Genomic DNA, 15,598 nt, shown 5'->3' with positions numbered 1-15,598 from the left:
ATCGTGGAGAGGAGCCAACATCTTTGAGGTTTTGAATCGTGATTCTCGTAATTGCTTATCACCAGATACGTGAGAGAGAGTGACGATGGAACTCAATGGAGACGATGACGGATCTCGACGGAGATGACGACAGATCTCAACGAAGAGAGAAGAAGGATCTCAACGGGGAGAGAGACGATGGATCTCGAAAAGAAGGATGGTGGATCCGACGGAGAGCGACGGTGGATCCGAACGGAGAGAGAAGAAAGATCACGACGGTAGAGAAGAAGGAGACGATAGATTGAAGATAAGGTAGGGTTAGTTTAGTCATTTACACATTAATGAATGTGGTATTTATGAAAATGTCCTTTGAGTGGTGGTATAAGTGAAAAGTGGTATCAAGAAAAGTGTATAAGTAAAAAAAGTTTCCCAATAATTAAATACATACCAATTAGATCACAAAATATAATTGTACTTGTTTTAGTTCACATCCATTACAAAATATAATCCACTTACAAGAGACAAAAAAATATATATTGTTTTGACTGTAACAAAAAAAATTGTGATCAAAAAATCGATACAATTCAATATACTAAATTACGAAAAATAAAATCAAACCATTATTAAGATTTAGTGTGTAGTAGTGTTCTGTTGTATGAATTTTCAATGCAATTATGATTTCATATTTATGTTTCCTATTTTCTAAAACAATATATACCCATTTATACAAAAACACCAATATATTTACAAATAAAAGAAAATGAACTTAACTACATGAAATTAAGAAAATAATAGTCCAATTTTAATATAATTAAAAATCATTGTTTAATTTAAAATAATAGATATAATTTAACACAAAAATATATTTAAAACTATACAAAATATTATATGTGAAATCATATATCCAATTAAGATGGGAACATAATAATACATAACAAACTGACTTTTCAAATAATATTATAGATATTAGAAATTAACTTAAAAATTATAAACAAAGTATTTTTTTATCAATTTTTTAATTCAATCATTACGTAAATGTTTGTATCCGTGCTCATGGAAACTCACCTAGTAATTATACTAAAATTTATCAATTATAGTTACTAAAAAGAATTTATAGGAAACTCAAATATTAATGATTAAAGAAAATTTACTATATTTTATTGTTTGTATGGCATGCCATTACTTTTAAATTAATATAAAAATTAAATGATATTATACAATTTTGAAAGTTTCGCATAAAAATAAATTAGCTTACAATTTTTATAAATATATTTAAAATATTCTGAGAAATACATCTCCGAAATACATTTCTGTTTTAGAACTTTTCTATTAAAAAAACAGAACATTGGAGATTCGCCAGCCACCAGCCGTTCATGGTAAATTGCAAGCTCCACACACTGTCAAGTCAAGTTAAATTTCTAACATTTGTAACCCAAATGGGTGGGAAAAAGAAACATGATGCATCCTTTTGTAACAAAGACTTTTGGGTCTGGATATATCTTTACATTCAACTAGAAAAAGGCTACAGCACTTAAACTCAAAAACATAGATTTCCACCCTCTTCAATACTGTGATTTAAAACTCTACGAATCTTTTTTTTTTTTTTTGTAACAAAACTCTACGAATCTACATACATATTTGCTCCCTCTGGTTGAGAGTATCAGCCATGGTATGATCCCAACCTGCATTTTCACACAACCAACACTCTCATTCTCATAAATTCCCTGAGAAAGGGATTGAGAGAGAAGGCAACTTACCATCATATAGCAAATTCCCTGAGAATCACACCACATTCATTTTTTATTTAACCTACGTTGAACCAATTGTGTGAAAGCTTTAACCGGTATCTATAATTACTCATCAAAGGGTTGAACAAGTTGCTTAGCAATAATGGCAATGGGGGTCCTCCAGAAGCAAAATACCAAGATTAGGTATACCACAACCTAGAGATAAAGTTCTTACCACATCTCAATTGAGTTTTTATCAAGCAAGAAAAAGAAGCTTGAACACACCACTCAAGTCACTTTTGAAGCAAGCAGAACCTTGCCATGCTGATCATATGAGAGCTTAATATCTGTTGAACAAAAAATAAAAATAAAAATAAAATAAAAATGAGAGCTTAATATCTTGGGACAATTAGTGTAATATACCCAACAAAGATCCAAATTAGCTAAATGCCCATGATGTGATTAAACCCAAAAAAGAGTAACCTTTTGATACTGTGCGGACGAAAATGCCCTCATGTTTTATAAAAAACATGTAACTCTAGATCTATCAGCTAAATATTTACATAGCAGGTAACAATCTACATACCAACTAACATATCAGCTAATAATTTCAGTATCATCTAACAATCTATGTATCAAACAAATGTATCGACTAACAAATCATATACTCCCTCTGTTTCATAATAGATGAAGTTTTGATTCTTTGCACACATATTAAGAAATTATCTTTTCTAAACAAAAAATCATTAAAATATAATTTAAAACAATTTTATTTAATTATAAACAAAAATAATAAAAACACAATTGGCTACACAGTTTTTGATAAAGTTAAAGTTAACTAGATATGTGAAAACATCATCTACTATGAAACAAAAAAAATCACCTAAAACATCATCTATATTGAAACGGAGGGAGTATCAGTTAATGAAACTATTAACAATTAATTAGTTATCTTTCAAATAGTCTCAAATTTATTTGTAACAGCTAACATTTCATGTATCTATTAAGAATTCATTAAAATCTAAGTAATAGTAGGTAAGTAATAAAATACCTACTAACGTATATATTATCTAAATAAAAGAATGTAGATTTCAAGATTAGCATTGGAATTGGGGTGAGATAATAAGATTAGCATTATGGATGTCAAAAGAATCAGAATAAAAAAATAAAGATTTGTATTGAATTAAAAGATGATTTGAAGAACATGTACGAGAGATAAAGAGATTAGAACACATAAAAGGGAAAAGAGAGAGATATAGAGATAAATGTATTATAGTCAAAAAAATATTAAAAAAGAAACAAGGGTATATGGCATAATAGGTGATTATGTGATTGTTTAGGTGCATTCTTACCAATTAACCATAAACAAGGGTATTATAGTTATAAAAAATCTTTGTTATGCTGCTCCACATCGGGATTTCACAAAGAGTATTAACAGACACATACACACCTATCCAAGACCAAAAAGATGCATTGCCCTGGTAGGCACATACATCTGTCACCAGATTGTATTCATTTCTAAATCTAAACACCATATTGAATCAAATTATAAATCTAATATGTATGCATACTTACATAGCTAGGGATGTTAAAATGGGCTATCCGGGTCTGTTTAGGTCCTGCCCGTTTAGACCCTGCCCGTTTAGACCAGTTACCCATTTGAACCCTTTAATGTAAGTCCATTTATGTTGATAGTACCCGTTTAGCCCGTTTAAAATTTTTTTTGTGAATTCTATTTTTTGTCAATAATCTTTTGTCATATCTTTATATAATTTTCATTTGATTTTAAAACTTATAATAAATAGAAATTCCAATTAAAGCAAAATTTGAAAAAAATACTTTACTTTTATAAAATATTAATCAGTTCATAATATCATAAAAACATCAACAAATTTTAGTAGGTTTAAACACAATTATAACTTAAAGTTTTTTCTAGAAAAAAATGCAAACTATATATTTGTTTTGCAACACAAACTATATATAATATAACTATTTTGTTTCAAAACAAAAATTATAAAAAAAAATATTTTTTGAAAAAAATAATCTTTAAATATAAATTTATTTTGTAAAAAAAATTCATAAACATACTTTTTCCGTTACGTTGAATCAATGACAAAAAAAAAATTGTAAAACGGTAACTATTGAGTTAATCTTCTTCAACAAGGCTTTATTGGGCTGTATATATAACCCGTCTCACTTGCTGGTTGGAGTTTTTCTTTGTTTAAATAAGCCTACGCAGTGGCCGGGTACATGCGTTCATTTTAGTTTTCCGATTTGAAAGTTTGTGGGTCACTCTCCTTGTTTTACACCATAGTCTTGTGTCTAGATTATGCATAGGCTGCTGGAATAGACAGAACTATTTGCGCACAACGTGTTGTAATATATGTTAAAAGTATTTATATGTCAAAAATGGAGTTCTTTTGAATTGTAGATCGAAGTCTAAAATTAGTTGATTGTAAAGTTTAAAATGTAACTTTTGTAAATGTCACACACTGGCAACATGGGATAAAAATCATCACATATATCAAAGCATTCGACACATTGTGTAGCGAGAAATATATCAAATGCTTCAGGCTTTGGAATTCAGCAAATGAGACACACACGTTTGTAAGTTAATTCCTTTTGAATTTTTGTTATTGACAAAGTTAACAAAAATATTTTCTCCATTGATACTGGTTAGGTGAATTAAGTGGCAAATAAGTGCATAGTCAACTGAATTTGATTTTGTGACATATGAACTTAATTCACATCCAAATAATTATTGTGATAATAAATTCTCAATATCCCATCATTGTTGTAAATTGAATTCTGCAAGCTAACGACCATATAACAAAATCATTATCTTCTCATACAACACCACCTTCAACACAGTCATAAAACGAAACCCCAATTTCTTATATTTTTGTGTTTGATAGTATAACATATAAAAAATGTATCATAAGATTTTTAACGTATATTTTTCAGAAAAAAAAAAAGATTTTTAACGTATTCAATAGCATACTACGGGCACTTAAAATATTAAAAAAAAGATATCGTCTCTGTTTCAATTTGTTTTTAATCCAATTAGGATGATAAAATGTTGATTTTTTTTTATTCGGATAACTTGTAATTTTTACTTTACATGTTAGATTTGTATATCTTATAAATATAGTGCTTACATATTGAAAATATATGATAAAAGCAAATTGGGGAAAGAATTGTATCATTATAATAGACTGAGTTGTTCAATTTTAATCTTTTAGGCGAGTATGAATGTATTTGTGGAGCACGGTAAACTAGTTTGGTTCATAGGAATTGCGCTTGTGTATGCAAGATATATGAAATTAAGTAAGAGAATAAGAATAAATATGTAACTTTATTTTCAGCATTGCAATTTAAATATGAAAGCCTTTTTTCAAAAAAAAAGAATAAGAATAAGTTATTTTTGGATAATCTGAATTGGATGCTACTATGGATTTGATGAAGGGGGAGACTTTTATCAAATGCAGGAGCAGGAATGAGACGCTAAAAATGAGACAAATGGTAACTACGGTAGAGGTAGAATAACGATTATTGGAATCAACTTTCATTGCTGTCGGAATCAACCCTTCGCTTTTGTGAAATAGTCGACCACGAAGATTAGTTATGATTTTTGATAAACAAAAACAAAAACTGCTCTAACATAAAATCCTCTATATCAATAAATAGGGTATCCTATTAAAACCCCATTAAACTCAAATCTGATAAACGAGTTCAATCATAAAAATCTTTGAAAACTGTTTGATCCAAAAATGGTGTTTATGCTGGTGGTTTTGGTTGAATCAATACAATAAAAGAATCTAAGAATGAGAATTAGATTCTTGAGGCTTAGGAGAAATCTTTAGATAAAATCAAATGGGAAATGAACATAAAAAGAGTTTATTGATCAAAGATTGTATTACAAGTATGATTACTAGTGTAAAGTAAATCTAATAATCTATAAACTCTTTACAAGATGTGTTCTGAGTGTAAAAATGGAGAGGAGCCGATCCTCATAAAGAGAGGTGTATCCCTATTTATACAAAGATATGTCTAGGGTTTTATAGCCAAATGGGCCTAGTTCCTTGTCTTATGGGCCTTGCTAGAGGATCAAGATCCACCCCCAACAATAAGCCCCCCAAAGTTCGTTGAGAGAGACGAAGTTGATCTCTGCGAACTTTATGAATAGGGTTTATTAGACAATGAACTAGACACATTCATGCCTATGACGGTTTAGGCGAGTTTATTTCGAACTTGTGCCTAGTAAAAAGCGAGTTTGCTTTAAACTCGTGCTTAGCGAAAGACGGGTTTACTTGACTCATGCTAAGGCAGAGGCGAGTTTACTGAGAACTCGTGCCTAGTAGAAGGAGAGCTTCTGTAAACTCATGCCTAGCCAAAGATGAGTTTTTGTAAACTCTGTGTCTATCAATAAGCGAGCCGACCGCATACTCGTGCCTAATAAAAAGCAAGTTCAATTTAAACTCGTGCCTAAAATACAAGTTTACCGAACTGTTACCGACCCGAAGTCTCGTGTTGAGATCGTGTGTGCCGAGAAAGTTGTTGGCTTGTATGTTTGTCAGGCTGTGATGACGTTGAGAAACGTCCTGGCTTGCTCTGCTTGTACCGCTTCCGGGAAGCTCGTAGCTGAGGGCCGTCCTTCGAAGCATGAGGACATGATGGTGGCGGCGACAGCTTGTTGGCTCTGTTTTTTTTTTTTTTTTCTTTGGCTCTGGTTCACAAAAAGCATGATCATGATTAAACTAATATAAACGAAAAGAAATGACCAACTGTTGCATAATTAATATGCAAGCTATCGAACTTGTTTTTGTTTAGTGTTCATGAGCCGTTTAATAATTTAAACCAAAGCTACAATTTCAAAAGTGATTAAATCATGCGATGATTTAGTAAGAGAGCTTATCTTTAGTGTGGAGAAGAAACAAGCGTTGGAGGTTGTGGTTTGTATCTTTGCGAAGAAGTTACCGTTGACGTTGTTTCAAGATATGAGCTCGGGAAAGTCAGATGAAACCAGAAGGTAAGAGATCAACTCTGTAGAACTCTGTAGAGAATTGCTGATGAAACATACTCATCACACCTTGTACTCCAACACGTCAACTCTTGTACTCCGACGGATCCAGATCAAGCTCTTGCCGAAGTGATTGCCAATGCGGAATAGACGGTAGATGGTTGAAGCCAACTCAAGTTTGAAACTTTCCTCCACGTCCGACTCCAACTCCCTCACCGCGACGCCTTTGGTAGTGGTGAACTCGTCGTCGAGCAAAGAAGCTCTGTCAAACCGATAGCGAGCTGATGTGGTGTCGTTTGTAAGCTCCACCAAAGTTCGAAAGCAGCAACTGTTTGATCCACCAATCGGAGGTTGAAGCTCCTCTGGAAAAAAACTAGAACTTGGGAGCAAGTGATCTTCAGACCAGCTTCAGGGCTCGCATCACTTTGAGGTGAACGTGACTTCCGAGATTGAACTGCTACTGAGATGATCTCCAAGCGATGCCAAGATAATGTGATCCTGAGAAGCATGTGCTTGTGATAAGATCTTGAACAATAGGAGACTGAACAGGCTGATAGAGAGTAGGCTTCCGTAACTGAATCCAACGAAGAGGCTAAGACGTGAGCTCGACAACGTCAAGCTCGGGGATGTGCGTTGATGATCATGAGCTGCGCATGAAGAGAGACCGACCTTGTCGTGGTCTATCACACGTTCCTCTATTTTCTTCTATTCCTTTCAGAGCTTGAATCAGAGCTTGAAGCACACAGAGATGTTGATGCTGAGCTACGTGAGCAAACGAGAGCCTGGAGACGCTAAAACTGCTGCAAGCTTGATGCATGACCCATGTCGCCTACAAAGAGATGAGGGCAGGAGAGATTTGAGTGGCCGTTGCAGAAGGCTTGTCCTCTTTCTCTCTGGTCATGGCATGATCCGGACAGTTTCTTTAGCTTAATTCTCTCTCGCTATGTCTCTTCTTCGGAAGATGTTGAAGCTGTTTCCTTTGTCGGAAAATGACGACATCACCATTTCGGGAGCTTTGTCTGAATGGTACGGCTACTGCAGGAGAAGCCTTGTCCATCGACGGGACACAACGTAACAGCTTTGCTCGGTCTCTCCTGTTCAAAAGTCAATAGCTTCACGTGAAGGAAACTCTCGTACGGTTAGACTCTTCACTCGATTGATTCGAGTAGCTATGGGGATTCTATCGTGGTTCACCGGAAGCCCTACATCCCCGAGGCGACGAAGACGGAGATAATCCAAACGCCGGCTTCTGGAATGAACGGAGCCACTGAAGTTCCTCGTCCCGATCGCGACGGTTTTCGAGTCCGGCTCCGTTGCAGCTACAGGGGACAGAGTCACTCTCGCTGGATACTGTCCTGTCTCCGACGATCTCGAACCTTGCCGCTGGGAGATTCTCCCCGCCGACGGGAAAAACGCGCCGCAGTTTCGCGTCGTCTTCTGAGGGCTCCGACCTTCGCCCCTTCAACAGATGAGAGAGGAGGTGGTGACCGTCATTACCAGCCGTCGTCCTTAGCCGCCGAAAACCTTGTTGTCGACGATGATGGAATGGAACTAAACGGATCTGAGTGTTGACCGGAGTGGATGTCTTTTCGGTCGGATCTTCTGTGGTTCCGTCGTCGGGATCCGGCTGGAGGAAATGATGAGGACCCAAACTCGTTGGATCTAATTTGGGCTCTCAAAACAACATCTTTTTCGTTGAGCCCAAACAGCCCAAGTTGTTTTTAGGCAAAGATGAAGTGTAAACCAACGATTATAGATCTAAGATTTTTCCAAATGTGATACGTTTTGAAGATAAGATAGTTCTCCTTAGCCCCCTCCTTCTAGCGCCAATTGTTTGATCCAAAAATGGTGTTTATGCTGGTGGTTTTGGTTGAATCAATACAATAAAAGAATCTAAGAATGAGAATTAGATTCTTGAGGCTTAGGAGAAATCTTTAGATAAAATCAAATGGGAAATGAACATAAAAAGAGTTTATTGATCAAAGATTGTATTACAAGTATGATTACTAGTGTAAAGTAAATCTAATAATCTATAAACTCTTTACAAGATGTGTTCTAAGTGTAAAAATGGAGAGGAGCCGATCCTCATAAAGAGAGGTGTATCCCTATTTATACAAAGATATGTCTAGGGTTTTATAGCCAAATGGGCCTAGTTCCTTGTTTTATGGGCCTTGCTAGAGGATCAAGATCCACCCCCAACAAAAACTTTACAAATTTAGGATCCATTTTAACATTCATGTTTGAGAATCTGAAATGGAAGATGTGTATATCTGACTGAAGGCTACAAATTGGTTCATGTCAAACTATAGTGTTTCTTAGTTGATAATACTATAAGTCTAGCCAGGTATAAATTTTCCGATATAATTGCTTCCATATGTTGTGGAAGTAGGCACATGACTAAACTTCCTCAACTTGTGTGGGTGTAATATGATATTTTACAAGTACTTGCCCATCCATATGATGGGTTATAGTATTGATATTAGTCCCGAGGAACGGTCTAATAATGAACTCAAATGTTGATTTTTTTTTTGTCAGCTCAAATGTTGATATGAAATTAATCATATACAAGTAGCGAAAATGTTGGCACTGATCGTAAGGACAGAAAAAGGAAAGGTTTGGTATCCAAAGTTAGAATGTCTAGGGTAAATGAAGTACAGTATGGAGGGTAAAATTTTAAAAATATGAACATATTTATTTTTACGTGGAGTGGTTGGAATGGGAGTAGAAGAAATAGGCACGCGTTGTCCCTAATCTCTCTCAACTAATCTAAAGACATTTTATGTTTTGTCTCATCCGATCCCACTTAATTATAATTACGTTACAACCATCTATCTAATTGGGTTTATCATCAAATCAGATCATTATCGATAAGTTCGCAGATACCGAAGCAGAAACACTAAAGAGTGAAACAATGTAAATCCAAATCCTAAACGTCGTAGCATCTTCAGCTTTGGTGTATGCATGCCATTACATTCCAATTACTTCCCGACAAAGATTTGCTCCCACCACTTTTGATGTGCCTTTCAGACTTTATATCCCCATGTCCACTTCTTTCTCTTCAACCCCCGCTCCATTTTCTAGCTATACTGTCTCGCCTATTTTTTGTTAGAAACTGTTGCAATCAAGTTTACCAAATGAACCTAAGTTACCTAACTAATCAAAATCAAGAGAAATACATAATAAGGAGAATGATAATATATAATTTGTGTCACGGCTCTATACATTTGCGCTTTATGAGTATGTACATGCATGGACCTTAGATTATCATTTCGATCGAGAGAAAACGAGGAGATCGAGAGAGAATGTCTTCGAGTAAAATCGAGTGGTCTTTTTCACAATTATTTATCTATCAAAACACATTCTATTATATCCTGATATCATTATTCCCTCTCTTGAACTCCTTTTGTCTTTTTTTCAATGTATATGACCAGTTCTATATACTTTTTCCTCCTTGCCAAATCATAAGAAGTTAAAACATAAAAGTGGATCAACTAATTTATAGAAAACATTAACAACTTTTGACACTCTTCTTTAAAATGTGTTTCATTTTAAATTCTAGGCCAATAATATAACTTTAAATTAAATTCCACCGAGAAGATTTGATGTAGAGACAAAAAAGTGGCTCCATTTCACCATCTCCCAAGCCACCAAAATCTCTCCTAAACCCTTTTGTCACTTCCTTTTCCTATTCACTTTTCGTTCCAATGAATAGTAAAATATCATTTGAGTTTCTTGAGTATAGAAGATATAAATACGAGGTATCAACGGTTATGCATCTCCTTACATAGAGATGTCAAATGGGCGGGTTGGGCGGGTTCGGGTGTGTCCGAATGGGCTTCATTTTTTGCTGGACATTTTTGGTTGAAGCCCAAATAGAACCATGTCCAAATGAGACCATAACCAAATAAGCCCATGATTTGTTGGGTTATCCATGGACGGCCCATATGCCCACTTAATGTAAAAAACATAATTTCAGTTCTAATGATGCAAAGATTCTTAATTTTTCAATTTTAAAGATGCTAGATACAGTTCAAAAGATTTATAAATATGATATACTTAATCTTTATGTTTTAAACTTCATGTTTCAAAGTTATAAAAAACATAAGATAAGTTCAAAGTTATAAAACAAAACACACAAGATAAAGTCACAAGATAAGTTCAAAGTGATAAAAAAACACACAAGTTCACACAACAATGAAAAGTGAAAATACATGAGTTCACAAATCACAAGTTCACAAGTCACAATATTGTTTTATAACAAAGAGAGTTTCATTTCTTCACTTGGTCACCACCTTCTTCTTCTTTCTTCCACCATCTTCTTGTTCTTGTTCTTCTTCTTCATATTCACCTTCATTTTCTTCATTTTCATCTTCAGAATCACCTATCATATAATGATATCAACAAGAAGTCAAGAATCGATGATGACCATATCATATATAATATAACAAAAAATGACTTTACTTAAACAAATGAGAGCGACTCTACTTAAACTGTCAAGCAATAAAGCTGAGCAATAAAACCAAACAAGCTAATTGAATATCAGTGTTCCAAGGAGAGCGACTCTACTTAAACAAATGATTCACACAAGACATAACAATTGTCTGCAGAGAACAACCCTACTGCCCTAAAACCGAGCTTGTACAGATATCATTGTTAGCTATCAAAATCAGTAGTCCCCTAACAGATGAGAGCTTGTACAGATGAGACGACTTACTCATCGGTTCAAAGCCGCGTAGCCAGTTTCTTGTACAGATGAGAGCTTGTACATTGGATGGTAGTAGTCGGCTCCTGTACTTGGTAAGGACCCGGCTTCCAGCACTAAAAGAAGACTCTGAAGATACAGTTGTAATGGGGATACAAAGAACATCACACGCCATACGAGACAACTCCTTAAACCGAGCTTTATTGTTTTTCCAATATTCCAAGACATCTAGTTGCGGAAAGGCAACCATATCCATGGCCGGTTCAGCCAAGTAAACGTCTAAAGCTGATTTTCCTTCTCCTGCATTTTGAGTAATGAATGCATAAAATCCCTGCAGTATAAACATTAAAAAGGTGATTAATAGCAAACCAAGTACCAAACAGAATCAACTAAGCTTAGAATCTACTCATAACAGAATCAACTAAGCTTAGAACTTTAGGTAATTACAAACCAGTGACTATAGCTTGACTACTTACCCCATAACCAGCAGGAAGACTATTCTCCATTGTGGTTTCTGAAGTGGTTGCAGTACTGGTCTTAGTACCCTTCTTATACACTCCAAATAGCTTCTCCATCTTCTTACGGATATGATCCATCTTAGCCTTGCTTGTTGACGGGTTTAGAGTGGTATAACAATACTCTAAGCACTTGAACTTCAACCTTGGATCCAAGACTGCAGCAATTGCAAGTATATCACTGTAGTCATCCCAGTACTTGTCGAATTTTAGCTTCATGATCTTCACCATCTCACGTATTGTATCATCTTCTGAAGTCGCATGATGTCTCAGCCAACTCTCTATTTTCCACACTTGCATAAAATACAAGTTCGCAGTAGGGTAAGAGGAGCCTGAAATCAGGTTTGTCATCTCAGAAAATGGAGACAAGAACTCACTGATGAGTGCTCCTCTTGACCATTCCAAATCTGAAGAAAAAGCATCAGATTAAACAAGATTTTAAAATTAAAAAAGATTGCAAAGTCAAGACTCATCACGTTATTGAAGTTAAATGAAACTAACTTAAGTTGACCAAATTTATCCTTAAGTTGACTAATAAAAAGATTTTAACTCGTTCAAGCTTAACTAGTGGTATAATATATCCTTAAGTTGACCAAATTTTTTTACCTTCATCAACGTTTTATTAAATCTCCTTTGGTAATTGTCATCACTATATAAAGCCTAAAAAGACGTTGACAAGAGGCCCTCTTTGAAACTAACTGTAGTTTGAAGGCAATGAATTTACCTCTTTGAAATCTTTACCAACAAGACAAACATCAAGTTCCTGATTCTTACTAATATCTATAAATTTACCTGAAAATTCCACAAGATATGGCCGTAAATGCAATATATTGGATGTTGTTCTCCTTAGCCACTCTTAGACTGTTCCTGTTACCAAAATAAATATTGAGATACACAATCTAAATGAGAAAGCATAAGTGAAGAACAGAAATAAAATACTTTACTATACACACTAAAATGCATTTTTTTTGCTCTTTTATTTTTTTACCTGTAGGCATTTTCTAAGAGTTTCTTAGGATTCTTCTCGGCATTATAGACTGGGCCAACAGTGTGAACCACATGAGATGCCGCCAAGTTGAAACCTCTACAACACAGAAAACAATCAACAAGCTAAAAACTCAAAAGCATACACAATAAAAGAAAAAGTGTGATATAGCTACTGACCGTTTTGTTAAACTTCTCAATAGTAGCCAACGGGATTGTTCCTAGTGGGATGACCTTCCTAGTACCTTCACTCTTCACAAAAATAAAACCAAAGAATATATAATGATCACAAATTCATAAGTGGCTTGAGAAACACATGTAAGCAACAGAGGAAAGGACACAATGTTCATACCAAAAAGAGAATACGAAAGTTTGTCACCAACAAGGTCCCTGCCTCATCGATGTTGATAAGTACAACTCCATAACCCTGTACAACAAAAAAGGTCCAAACTCAGACAAAAACAAAACCAATGTTGGCTTTCAATAGACATACCGAAGCTTTAGTTTTGCTTCTATGCCAGTGATGACTCGACCCACAACCACAAAAGCTTGTTTCTGGCCATAGATAGCCTCAGAAGTCGAAGGAGAATCGAAGGAATCGAAGGAGAACCGAAGAAGAACGAAGAAGAGGAAGAAGAATCGATCACGAGAAAGAGGAATCGAAGATGAGAAAGAAGAATCGAAGAATACGAGGAAGAATAATCGCAGAAGCTCTCTCTGTCTCTCACGAGGCTGAGAAAAAAAAATATCGTGTTTTCCCCAATTCCCAAACCCTAGACATTTAATCTTATTGGGCCACCCATTGTCCAACTGGTTAAGCCCAAATTTGACCATAGATGTAGTTGGGTTCACCCATTTGGACAAAAATTATTTATGGTTTAATATGGGCTTGTCCATTTCGGTCCATATCTATTTGGACACGGGCCACCCATTTATAGCCCACCCATTTGACATTACTATCCTTACATTACATACGCGAGATTTATTTATGTATTTTAGCTTGACTATCCGCCATTAAAAAAATTATTATGTATACGATTTAAGTTCAAGCATTAACAATAAATATATATTCAAGATTCATTTCAAGCATTGACAATAATATATAAACAATCTAGATCCGTGGGAAATAATAAAGTTTTCATTACAAAAAGAGCCCTAATTAGGAGGAGGTAAGTGGGAAGCATGAAAAAAGGGGGGTTTATACAACTCAATAATCATCCAAACAAACCAATCCATGTGCTTCCCTTCAAACATTATTCTTGTCATTTTCCTCCCAACCATCTTCTACTTTGGCCAACTTTTTTTGTTGCTTTAAAAAAAAGAAATTCAAATATGCAAATATCCACTCACACATAATACATTCTCTTTTTACAATCCTTAGATTGTCCCTTTTGCCTTCTTCCTCTTGTTCTCTTCCCACTTTACTCCTGATTCTCTTCCTTTTGGAATTTCATCGAACTACTCAACAACCCTATATACATTTTATTTATTTTGTAATATTCTCATGCAGATTAAATAATAAGAAATGTCGACCACTTTCATCCATATATAAATAGGCATGATGCACGTAACATGGCCCCAAACCCTATAGCAACACACTCTTCACGACTCATATCATTTTCCATTATTACTATTATTATACTTGCACGTCATGAATTCAATGGTAAGAGACCGCAAAGAACAAATGGTAATCCAGTCTTCAATCGTCTTGCTTCAAGAAAGATTCAGACAACTTCAGAAAGCGCGAGAGTTAAGAGCTGAACGAGAGCTCCTTAACCCTAAACCTAACCACCAAGACAAAAATATCTCACAATATTACAGGGAACCCGTGAGTTTTGGTTTCTTCCAGTTTCTACCTCTAAACTCTCAAACAAGCTCGTCACAGCAGCTCCTCTCCCTCTCCTTGTGCCCTCACTCCACCTCTGATTCCATTGAAAAGCCTAGCTTTTATCATCACTGGCCAAAAAAGGACGAGAATAAGGTGGTTGGGATTGATAGATACGATGACGTTGACACGTCTCTGCGTCTCTAAACTCATAAAAATTGCTCCTCTCCATCTTTTGTTGTTTTTGTTTTGTTTCTAATTTAGAAATATGTATGTATAACCTTTTTGGTCGGTATTCTCCTTTACGGAGTCTTGTAGGTGGTGATGATATGTAATATGGAAGGTTCAAATGCGATCAAATATATTATTAACTATTTCGGAGCTACTGCTTATGATCTATTTTATATTACGTTGGCTACGTTGACAATGATCTACGTACTCATTGAGTTATTTGTTCTTGCTTTTGAATGGTTGCCAACTTAATTACCATCTTCCCTTAACTTTATCGACTTATACGCATTTTTGATGATGTTCTCTGTCTTTCTACTTTGTAAGGTACATGTACTTGAAATTAGATTCTTGTTGGCCTGCGCTTGCGCATGTTCAAACCCTGCTTGCTTCTCAAGAAAATTCAATGTTATATTTTTTGTAGAAATAGTGAAAAACTCATACGGGTCATGATAAAAAAATGTCAATCGCAATCAAAACTTATTTGCATGTATTTGAGACAATACTCTTTAACTCTTTCATGTCAGTAATAACGAGAGAGAGAGAGAAAGATATCAAAGTTAAAGGGCCATTCAATTATAGCTAGATTTTAAAAGAATATATTCAATCCAGTATTAT

General features: G+C 35.0%; 2 protein-coding genes, 1 long non-coding RNA gene and 1 pseudogene across 3 annotated transcripts; 2 read left to right on the top strand and 2 right to left on the bottom strand.

Annotated features, from left to right (window-relative positions):
• Nucleotides 1-675: 675 nt before the first annotated feature.
• On the bottom strand, nt 676-2,401 carry LOC117125904. The gene is made up of 2 exons (XR_004448375.1): nt 1,737-2,401; nt 676-1,661 (listed from the first exon to the last, which is right to left on the bottom strand). It is a non-coding gene; the product is annotated as an uncharacterized LOC117125904 (long non-coding RNA).
• A 118-nt stretch (nt 2,402-2,519) lies between these two features.
• Nucleotides 2,520-8,726, top strand: LOC103869620 (annotated as a pseudogene).
• Nucleotides 8,727-10,819: 2,093 nt separating this feature from the next.
• On the bottom strand, nt 10,820-13,732 carry LOC103869603 (zinc finger BED domain-containing protein DAYSLEEPER). The gene is made up of 8 exons (XM_033281398.1): nt 13,421-13,732; nt 13,280-13,354; nt 13,108-13,179; nt 12,932-13,027; nt 12,736-12,810; nt 11,905-12,350; nt 11,441-11,759; nt 10,820-11,107 (listed from the first exon to the last, which is right to left on the bottom strand). The coding sequence occupies exons 6-8, from the start codon at nt 12,292-12,294 to the stop codon at nt 11,004-11,006; spliced, it is 813 nt and encodes a 270-aa protein (XP_033137289.1). The 5' UTR covers nt 12,295-12,350; nt 12,736-12,810; nt 12,932-13,027; nt 13,108-13,179; nt 13,280-13,354; nt 13,421-13,732; the 3' UTR covers nt 10,820-11,003.
• A 422-nt stretch (nt 13,733-14,154) lies between these two features.
• On the top strand, nt 14,155-15,137 carry LOC103869594. Its single transcript, XM_009147675.3, has one exon. It carries the CDS (start codon nt 14,579-14,581, stop codon nt 14,957-14,959), a length of 381 nt encoding a protein of 126 aa, XP_009145923.1. The 5' UTR covers nt 14,155-14,578; the 3' UTR covers nt 14,960-15,137.
• Nucleotides 15,138-15,598: the final 461 nt, after the last annotated feature.

This window comes from Brassica rapa, chromosome A01 (assembly GCF_000309985.2).
Source record: "Brassica rapa cultivar Chiifu-401-42 chromosome A01, CAAS_Brap_v3.01, whole genome shotgun sequence".
Taxonomy (NCBI): Eukaryota; Viridiplantae; Streptophyta; class Magnoliopsida; order Brassicales; family Brassicaceae; genus Brassica; species Brassica rapa.
Note: the sequence above shows the minus strand (reverse complement) of the source record. Positions and strands in the feature narration are given on the sequence as shown.